Consider the following 11,133-nt stretch of genomic DNA (forward strand, 5'->3'; position numbering starts at 1 on the left):
GGTTCATTCTTAGGAATTTGGCTTGTTTGTCAACTGAACTGGCAATCATTGAACCATAATTATCTTAGCAACATCTCTTTGAATGGTGGAGAGTACACTCCGTATTGGGATGGGGGAGATGGGGGGGGGGGTACATTACATTCCATTCCCAAGCGCCTTTGTCGTTGTAGTTTTTTAGCACCTGGGCAACAAAAACCACCTTCACACATTTCCCCTAATTGTAAACTTGCAACCTGATTGGTCAAACTTTCTGCACATGTGACCCCACGTGTCATCTCATCTTTATGACTGCGAAACCCCAAATCAGTTATTTCAGGGATTGAAGTCGATCTTATTCATCAAGTGGAACAAAGAGAGATGGTTCAGCATAAAGACTTTTTGGGATCTTCTCATTGGCTGAAGGGTCTTTTAGATGCTATTCGAAGTCAAACTACTGAAAGTACAATGAACTCGCCAGTGTCACAAATTATCTAAAACCTTGAACACTTTGCACGCACACTCGGGTACCAACCTGTGCATGTGGCCTCAGGATAAAGTTCCCCTTTGGAGGGAAAAGAGGCGCGAAGACAAAAGGCAAAAGCTGTGTTATGATAACAAGAGTTTGCCCATGGTTTGACACTCTGGCACCCGCTGCGAAAATATTTGTAACTCATCTTCCCAAACTAACAATGTTTTTTTTTATTTGAATAGCAGAGATTTATTATGATGGTGGAGAATTGACTTTTAAGAATGTGATGTTTATTTGCGTGTTCTTAACAATGCAAGAGTGACTCGAAACAACTGTTATGTGCATACCATACCATCGCTTGATAATAACAAACAAGCAACTGATGCATTGAGTTGATACTTGTTACCCCCAAACCCCCTCATTTTACTTATTTGGGAGCCCCCCACATGAACAGAAAGGTAAAGTATGCAGAATGGCCTCATGAAATTTAAATCACAGTAATCTTTATCTTCAGTCAGTGTCAAAATACTGCAAAGAAAATTTGATGTATATTTCTCTTTTCAAACACTTTCGTTGTGTATTTAGGATCTACTTAACCTCACACTCCGTCTCAGAACCAATTAAGAGCCGTACACATTTTCTTCGAATAGCTATAGGGTGAAAGGACAATAATAAAAACATACTTATTTGCACTTTCCAAAGTCTCACAAGGATGCAAAAGTACCTGCGACCCTTTAGAAGAAAGGACCAAGGCCTTATCAGACGAGCCCCTGATAAAAGTTCTGGTCCGAAGCCCTCAGTCATAATACCAGTCCCGTCCCTAATGAGTTCGGTAAACCATGAGTGAAATGAAAAGCCACCCACAGTGGGCTATCTTGTCCTTCAGTGAAAGTACAGTGAACTCAAGCTGATGTAATACGTGTGAACTAATGACTAGTAATGGATGGACGTCAGGGCATGATTAATGCTGTTTAGGCCGTGTTTGAAATAGTTATCCTTCAAATCATTGAGGTTCATTGTAAACACCTTTACTTTACCTTTACCTTTTAAGTACCATTCTGGTGTCGCATGCAATTATGTCCTCTATGCAATACTATCCGGAGGACATTATTGCCTATGCAATAATGTCCGCCGGACGGTTTTGCATATGCAATCGTGTCCGCCCGGACGCTGCTGCATAATGCAATTGTGTCCGCCCGGACACATTTGCATATGCAATTGTGCCCGCCCCCGTGTAAAACCGTCCTTGCAGTAAACTAAACGCCCTTGGTCGACGGAACACGTTAGCCATTTTTTTTACAAGCTGAATGCATGTCATGAATGACATGGGAAATGTTCGGCCGTTGGGTATTCGCTGCGCAATCCTGTCCCAAAACAATGTTGATTTAGACACCCCCCCCCCCCCCCTCAAATATTTTCAGTTGCAAAGCTTTTATACATTACTCTTGTAAGTTGTTTGTATTCAAATATAAAGGGGGAAAAACGCAGGGAAAACTGTTTGTATTCATTACTAAAGCAAATATTCCCCTAAACAAACCTATAAAAGTTCCGTCCTTGAAGTTTGCTAAAGTTCTAAAGGATCCAGCTGAGTTAGCTCATCAATTACAGCAACAATACAAACACGCTATGGTGAAGTTACCTTGCCCTTTTATAGAGGTGGTGTTTACTTTAGAAAGTAAACTGGACCAGGATTATAGCTTTATAATCGAGGCAATGGGTTTGTGAGGACTCAAATTGGAAGGGTGGAGGGAACCATGGAGGTATTTCTACCTCCGTGATGATGATACAAAGTGCCCGCGAGGCAAAAAAAACAAAAAAAAACATTTAAATTGTGTTTCTTGAATCTTTGAACCTGTCTCTACATTTACATGTTGTCTGTTGTCTTCCGTTTTTTTTTTTTAATCTTTGATGTAGGCCCCATTTTGTCCTGTTTATTTTTTAATTTTTTTAAACACTTCGAAACCTCTGTAGAGTTTCACAAAACACTTCAATGTACAAGTTTAACCTTCTGGATAATTGTTTTTTTAAATTTGTCTTTTAAATGAAAATAATTAGACCAGAATAATAATATAAGAAATAAAAAGAACAATTATTAACAACTTTTCTCAATAACATACAAAAAGTTAATACAATGTGTTCAACCGTTCAGTTGCATTTATTGCACAATGCGTTAGCAGAGCATTCAAGCATCTGATACAACACAAATAAACGATCAAAGTAAAAAGATAAAAGAAACTAAATTGAATGAAAAAATCCAAAACGAAATTCAAAACTGTATTCTATTACATAGAGTTCCCCAAGATATTGTATATTTGTTTTGGTACTATTATGCAAGTAGTTTGAGGAATGTACCATCCGAGTTTATGGCCTTAAACTGGGGGAAAATAAAACACTAAAAAAGGTAGCTTTACAAGACAAATTAAGAATACTAATTATTTCAATACAAATATAATATATTCAAGGTAGAATGAGCCAATAATATGTTTTAAGCGAAACAGAAGTTAAACCCTGAATTAGCATCAGCATTTTCTTCAATTACAATTTGTTTAAAATTAATTTTTAAGTAACTGCTTTGGATATAAATTTAAATAAAAATAGGAATTACCCTGTGAATCAACCTGGATTAAGCACTGCATAGTGTCCGTTTGCTAGCAGATCAATTTGTGCTGCATATCAACAACCACGTAAAGAGCAGCATCATGAAGACGCCATCTTGTTTTCCACTCAATCAAATCAGTATAACCAAAGTGGTGCTGAAAAGTTAAGTGATACATTTTGTGCTGGTAGTGGTGAATTAAGAACATACATTATTGTTTGTAAACTGAGCTATGAATTAAACCCTGATGAAAACACAGCTACACATAAACCCTATAAAGGCACCGGACACTATTGGTAGCTACTCAAAATAATTACTATTAAAAAAAATGAGCAATGATGGGCTGTTGATAGTATAAAACATTGTGAGAGACTTCCAGGCATCTGAAAGTACAAACATTTTTTGCAACACGGGTGTTTTTTCTGTCATTACTCTCTTGCAACTTTAACGACCATTTAGGTCAAAATTTTCACAGATTGATATTTTATACAAATGTTGGAATACACCAAGTGAATATTCTGGTCGGTGACAATTACCAAAGGTGTCCAGTGTCTTTGAAGTTTACAAAGCAATGTTAGTTCTTTGCAAGTTTGTGTGATTAGCCACAGATCTCTCTTGAGTCTTCAAGTCTTATCTTAGTTAGCACAGCTCTCCGAAAAATTAGCCCTGCATGGTATTTGGCAACGTGAACTTTTTCCCATCGAATAGTGATATCCATTTTTATGTGTAACTTAAGTTTGGAATAAATATTTTATTAAATTTAACTGAGATACATTCACTCATACACGTACATCATCAGCAAAGCACAGACTTTCCACAACATTATTAATTATTTTGTATCTGCAACAAAGGCACTGGCAACAATGCAAATATACAAATATTTGGAAGCATTTTTTTGTTTTCTTATTGGAAATAGAAAAAACATTATTGCAAACAGTAAGCATAAACAAGTATTTACATAACAATGAGCATACAAGAAAAATGATTGTCGGGAACAAAGACAGTCTGCTGGTACAGAAACTATGATAGCAAACAGATGAAACCAGTAAGATTTAGCTTTCATAGACTTGGGGTGGATTTCACAAAGAGATAATAATAGTCTTATCTCGAGTAAGGACGTACTGGTCCTAACTTGGGACTAGCCATAGGTTTGTAATATCTCCTAGAACTAGTCCTAACTCTTTGTGAAATCAACCCCTGAAGTTAGATACACTGCTCTGAAGAGATGGTTCAGCCATCTTAATAAGCACCTGCAAGCTTATAGGCAAAGTATACCTTTGGGTTTTGGAGCCGTTTGTTTGTTTTCATCCTATATAAATGTAGTTGTACACACAATAAAACTTACATAGCTGCAAATTTTATTTCCAAAGGTGGTCGCGTTTTAAGAAATCCCCCAAAATATGGAGAGAATAACGTCCACGCAGAAATAGGAATGTGCAATCACGGTAACGCTTCTCAGATTCAAATTTTGTGGCATAAAAACTGCTTTAAAAAAAACCCACATTTCTTAAAAGTGAAATGATTCTCAAAACACTTTATGCTATCAAGAGCTGCTGTTGGCTTCTTACCAAATATTTGTATCGCCATTACAGTAAGCACTACAAGGTTAGCATGCCTTTTAATATGCTAACAGTTAGCAGTGCTATAAAATGTACACTCGCACAGTAAGCACAAATCGACCAGTAAGCACCTCTATTGAATTGGGCCCAAGAGAGAAAAATACACTTAGCCAATACATTAATACGGCATTGATATCATCAAATAATGGTTGATAAACTCTTTAACATTGGGTCTTTAACTACTGAGATTGAGATAAAGCTAATTGTCCTGAACACGGCTTCATTCTGGCTCTTTTGCTTCATACACTGGTTGGCCACACACAAAGGTCTTAAGGAGGTTGAGATTGTCATCAAAGAGCACCAGATCGGCTCGATTCCCAACTTTCACACCACCAATTCCTTTCAGGTTCGCAATTCTGAAAAATCAAGAAAACTGTTCAATTTATTGTTAGTCTTCATGCAGGCCTAAAAATAACCAACAGCATCAACAAAAATCTTGTGGTGCCCTGTGCTTTTGCTGGGGTGCCCTTTGCAAAGTTCCAATACAAATTGACCTTTTCCTTCCTCATTTAAGAGTAGATTCCTTTGCCCCTTAAAGAGCGATATTCAAGGCCTTTTTATGTTTACCTGTTTAGTGATTGTGGCAAATCTCACTGGACCAAGTCTGACTGGCTGAACCTACTCACACTGTACTTTTAATGTTAGTCCTTTTGTGATTTTTTTGGTCCGGGCATAAATCCAAAAAGCTTAGCTTCTTTGGCTATGCCTCCAGTTTTATTATTAATATCTCACTGGAAACTCACTGGGTAAATTTGAAAGAATAATTGTTGTGATGATTTTCGTTTACTCCAGGCTTTTGAAGTTGAAACAACTATCTTAAAACAAACCATTATTATTAGAAGCAAAGAGCAGGGGTAAGAGTCATTGCTGACAAAAAAAGTCTAAAACCAGGGACCAAATCTTAGGAAGAATGCTGAAATGATGGCATTTCCACATTTTGGAAACCCCTGGGATTTAGATTTCACAGAGCTTTTAGGAACAGTATCCTCAGTGCTATAGAAGAAGATCAAAGAGCAAGATTTTGTTTATATGTGGAAAAAAATAACGGCTGATTTTCTTCACCAGGCCAACTTCAAATAAAAGTCTGAAATTTATCATCCCTGAAAGAGACAAAGAATCTTACCTTGCAGGGTTTTCAGACACCATAGCTGCTGCTTTCCCAATTCCTATATGGAACGTCTTAATGAGAGACTTGAAGGCATCAAGACATGAACAGCAACTTCCTGCAAGAGTTGTCGTTCCATCAATCACAAGACATTTACCATCTGTGGTTACCCTCACTGTAATCAGAATAGAAACAAAGTGTATCAAGCTATTTTTATGCTATTTTTATCAATATTGTTTTCTTGTAATGCCACATTATTTAACTTCGTGCTGCCAGTTGGTTTTTTAATAAAAATGAATGAATGAATGAAAAAAAAAAAAACCTTGATGAGTAAGAATGCCTTAGATCTGAATGTCTTTATCTGAAGACAAAGATGATGATTCGTCGCACCTTCTAGTCTCAGCATCAACTTGACCCCAACTTCCTCTCTCTGACAAAATCCACCACCATATTATAGACTCAACACAACATCTAAACTGTTATCAGGGCAGGGGGTGAAACTGATTTCTGATTTGAGACTGAGGCTAGGCCAGCAGAGACGGGATGAAAGTTTGACTTACTGTTCCTATCACTGTAGGTTATCTTCTTATTTGGTATGGCCTCAGCAGTGCAGTCTGATACAAATGCGATTTGACTGAAATGCCTTGAGCTGAGTAGATTGGACACAGCAAGTGGATGTCTGAAAAACACATACAACGAATAGAAACAATTATCTACATTTCAAAATAGCAACATAGAATTTGCAAAGAAAAGAAAATTGTCTTGAAAACTATTGAAGCTCTTGAATCACCAGACCTAAAGTAGTAAACAAACACACGTCAGGCACTTTATCTGCAATAATCAAAAGTGAAAAAAAAAATTATGAAATTTGACCCCAATTGCAGGCCACTCAAATTAAAATTAAGCTTTCAATGCAGGATTGGAATCATACTTACACATGGAACATATCTCCAATGATTTCAACAGTTGGTGGTGCTAGTTTCTCATATCCTGGTATTGAGGGAAAACGGTCAGTCATTCCAAAATTCACTAGACTCGGATTCCTGAAGAAAGGAAGACAAAGTAGTTAATAATCACTGCTGATGCACTTTTCACAGATGAAATAACTTCTATATTATATGATTGCCAATGCTAACAGAAAAGACCCGTAAACGCAGTGCCCTCAAAGCTTGCAGGGAACTTGTGTCAGTGACCTGGAGTTTGCCGCTAACCCAACCATCTCTGAGAGTCGGGAGCTCACTTGGGAAAAGATGTCTCTCCTTCATGGAGATGCTGTAATGAGACACCAGCTTGGCCAGCGCTGAGGAGATGCATTCTTGCACGCTGGACTAGGGGTCAATTTCACAAAGATAGTCCTAACTTACAACTTGTCCTCGGAGTCCTAGGAAGCTGTTAGGATGAGTAACTCGTACTAACTCGAGATAAGACTAGTCTTAACTCTTTGTGAAATCCACCCCTGGTCATCTAGACCAAGATCACTGAGCAGGCTCAAGATGCCCTATGGCCTCGACTTGATTGATTGATGATTGATGATTGCTAATGGACCATTAAATAACCATTTAATAAAACACAAAACCGCTATGAACAAGAAAGGTGTGTTGCCAAACACGAGGCATAAACAAAAACTCACCTATGGTGGAAATTGCAGACATTGAAGAGATGTGTGATATGGAATTGGATAGATGGTTTCATTCGTAGTGCTCCAAGAATTTCTTGCTCTGTTGCAACTCGATCATGACCTAGTGCTGGTACAATTCCTCTGAAATAAAACAGATAATTAACATGTAAAAGTTTTTTACTTTAGTTAATGTCTAAATTTAAACCTGACTGACTAGTCATTTTGGCTGGTGTGTGACCCTAAATCTTCAAATACCCTCTTCTGCTATTTCACTCCATACCAAACTCTTTGGACTTTTGTTAATCCTGGCCAGTTTGAAATGGGTTATCTCTCCCTAATTCCCTGCTGTTCCCTCTACCGCTCTATTTTCTGTCCTTACCCAATCTACCCTCATCTCTCATCTGTTCATCTTTGTACTTTGTGAAATGGACGAATAAATAATAAATAATAATAATAATAACAACATTGGATTGCCTGACCCTGTGGTGAACAATTGCATTATGTCCCTACTGACCTTAGTCCTGAATCCTTCACTTTGGCAATTGGATAATTATCAGTTTCTTTTTTTTTTAAGTTTTAAAATCTTACCTTTCTAAGAGTAGTTCAATCCTCTCATAGTTTGATTTGGCCTCGACGTGGGGACTTATTGTCATGATTCGACAGCTTGGCATCGCATCAAGAATCTCTTTGAATTCTGGCATTGACATTTCATTATCTCCCACAGGCAGGCCACCAAAATCATTCACTATTGGTCCCTAGGGAAAGAAAGTTCAGGAACAAACACACAAAGGTATTAAGATTGCAAACCAATCCTCTCTACGATAGCATTTCACATTTTTTTCTATAGCTCTTTTGAATACACCACCATAGCTGAGGTCGGCCAATGGAAACACAGATGCATAAACTTTCAACCAATGAGGTGTTTTCATTTGCCCTCTGTGAGGGCGCTGTTTGATCTTGTGATTTCATACCCAAAGAGTTCACTGGTTTACAATTCAACTTATAGTTTCCTATATATGTTCCTTTATAGTTTCCTGATGATGACATTTGGGAAAACAGATTAAAGTAGGAAGAATATCATGCCTGACAACATTAGCTATTGACATTATCACGCTTATGAGTTCTTTAACTTAATTTATTGCCTGAACAGTATACAAGCAGGCCTGTTTGCTTCGTTTTTGAAAGGGCAAGGGCACCAAGACATTTTCTCCTTGGTAAAGGGCACCAAATGAGGAAATTGTAAATTTTTACTGGAGCATTTCACGGACACCTAGGCAATGGCCAGGGGGCATGGAGGCAATCACCTTTGTTGCCTCCGTGAAGTATCAGGCTTGTACAAGTATATGTTTCAAGCTATTCCATTTGACAAATAAAAAAAAACGAAACTTTTCAACAAGACTTACCTCAGCATGGATGCCCTCACATGTTGACCCCTGACCTGTCTTTCCAACAACTCCTTCAAGTATTTTGAGTGTATTGAATACTGTATGTAATTGCAGATCTTTAGGGAATACCATGGATGCTAGAAATGATGTCACTCCATACTTTGGCAGACGCTGCTGGGTGTAAGCTGTGGATGAAATAACCAAAATCACCAATAAATTATGTCTAGCTGAAAGACAAGCCTAAAGGTTTTTGAATTGTTCATAAAATTGTAATTCTTGTGAAAGATCTATAGTTAAGCTGTTAAACAGAAAACTGTTTGACAAATTGATTTGCTAAGCAAATGAGTGGAGCACCAGCAACAAAAATGCAAACTTAATGTAATTTGGGCTGGTAATCTGTTCTGTACTATTCTGTGCTTAGCACATTTTTGTGCTTACAGGTTTTATGAAAGTAGGCCCTGGTCTCAAGTTCTGTAATAGTTTAAACACAAGGTCTTGGTAATCGCCTTTAAAAAACAGTGACAGTTTTTTGGGGGAAAAAGAAGTTCTAATAAATTTCTTCTAAAAAACCCAAGACATAAGCCAGATTAAAATTATAAAACAAATTTGAATGGATCGGGTCTGAAGAAACTGTTAACTAACATTGATAGAATAAAGTGTATATTTTTGTTTAGTACCTGGATTGCTCCAAAATTGGACCAAGTCATCTGCTCCACCTGGGAAAATGGGAAGAGGCAAAATAAGAAAGAACATTTGAAGATAAGCCAACTTTACCCAACAATTCATTAGAGCCCCATCAACATGGATACCCTCACAAAAGAATCACATTTTAAAGGTGATTTAGTACATAATCTTTTAAAAGAAGCTAAAAAATGAATTGGATTTTGGATGATGAGCGATTTTCTTTCGCCAACTCGACAAATTTCTTATTTACAATTTGGTTTTAATTTCTTATTTCTTACTTATTTACCTTGTCTTGATTTTCAAAGACCAGCAGAACCCTCTGAAATGTATACTGCATGAAAACGCCTGGAGTGGCTTACCACTTTAACAACCATTTTCTATACAATCTGATCAACACTACTAGTTATGACTGACATAACCATCCTCAAAAAAGACTTTCAATACCTTATATTACTCAGAACCCTCAGTTCGAGGAGAATAGGAGAATTTAGAGAAGAACTCTGAGCATGGCATCCATGTTTACTCTAGCTCAAAATATTAATGACTTACTAAGTCCATGATGGTGTATATCCACAAAGCCTGGTGTGACAATGTCTGCATAGTAATGCGTCCGAGCACTTTTCACTAAATCTGCTTCTTGATCAAGAATTGCTGTTGAATGGATGGAAACACATAATGTTTATTACAGAATATTTTGTTGAATTTGGGGGTAATGTGGTTTGTTTGTAGCTGACCGTAGTGCTGAGGTAGGACCATGCCATGGAGGAAAACATTCTCTGTGGCAGTATGAACCAGGAGTATGTCAATACGTAATCCTATTCATTCCTAACCCAATCGAATGACAGGAAGATGGAAAGTTATGATTATTTACAATAATAATAACTTATAATCATAACTTTCCATCTTCCTGTCAGTCGATTGGACGCAATACGTTAATGTGATTTTATATAAAAAAGTTTACAAATTGTTAATATTAAAATGTTGAGATGATCAGTGGAACTTGGAAGGTAATTAAATTTTAATGTTATCAGTTTTAGTGCTGCTGGTCATATCGATATTGTATCAATTGGATATCAATTCAACAATTGAAGTTGTTGCATGTAAAAATTGTGAACACATGACAAACATATTGATTTAAAAAAAATGAATTATTTAATTCTTTAAAAAAAAACATTCTAAAAATATTATTAATAATTCTGTCTGATGTTAATTAATACATTATAATTAAAGATCTTTGTGGAATAAAATCAAAAGTGGACTTCAGTTTCGCTACAAAAACAAAGGAAACACACGATGAAGTGTTTTTGTTTTGATTTGTATGCTAATTATTAAAATCCCCTAATGAAACATAAAACACGCCTTCCTCAGCAAAGAGGGCGTCCTACTGCCGTGACTATCTGAAGTTAGAAAATCCCACCTGAAATCACTCCATCTTCAATGATTAAATGCAGTTTTCCCTCTCGGGTTTCCCCACCAGGAAGAGCTAGCTGCTTACAAGTGATACAAATAAAATCATCGTCCATTTTGTCACAAAAAACAACTAGTTTTCGATTCGTAACACGTAACACACACAAAAGTAAAACAAGAATAGGGTCGAGCAGTCACCAAATATAACCTTTGACCTTCAGTTTTCGGATGCGTATTACTGTTGAATGTCACCATCCCTATCACGCGCATC

At 37.0% G+C, this 11,133-nt stretch overlaps 1 protein-coding gene across 1 annotated transcript; it reads right to left on the minus strand.

The window, feature by feature from the left end:
- Positions 1-2,598: 2,598 nt before the first annotated feature.
- On the minus strand, positions 2,599-11,054 carry LOC139952566 (N-acetylglucosamine-6-phosphate deacetylase-like). Its single transcript, XM_071951745.1, has 10 exons — positions 10,873-11,054; positions 10,005-10,106; positions 9,449-9,487; positions 8,790-8,956; positions 7,975-8,141; positions 7,399-7,527; positions 6,704-6,811; positions 6,329-6,447; positions 5,787-5,943; positions 2,599-5,019 (listed from the first exon to the last, which is right to left on the minus strand). The coding sequence occupies exons 1-10, from the start codon at positions 10,976-10,978 to the stop codon at positions 4,884-4,886; spliced, it is 1,230 nt and encodes a 409-aa protein (XP_071807846.1). The 5' UTR covers positions 10,979-11,054; the 3' UTR covers positions 2,599-4,883.
- Positions 11,055-11,133: the final 79 nt, after the last annotated feature.

Source organism: Asterias amurensis, chromosome 20, assembly GCF_032118995.1.
Source record: "Asterias amurensis chromosome 20, ASM3211899v1".
In the NCBI taxonomy this organism is placed as follows: Eukaryota; Metazoa; Echinodermata; class Asteroidea; order Forcipulatida; family Asteriidae; genus Asterias; species Asterias amurensis.

Coding starts and splice junctions, on each gene's coding strand:
- LOC139952566 (XM_071951745.1), bottom strand. CDS start 10,978: ATGGACGATGATTTTATTTGTATCACTTGTAAGCAGCTAGCTCTTCCT. Junction 8,142..8,789: donor GTGAGGGCATCCATGCTGAG/GTAAGTCTTGTT, acceptor TTCTTTCCCTAG/GGACCAATAGTGAATGATTT. Junction 5,944..6,328: donor AACCTACAGTGATAGGAACA/GTAAGTCAAACT, acceptor TTCTGATTACAG/TGAGGGTAACCACAGATGGT.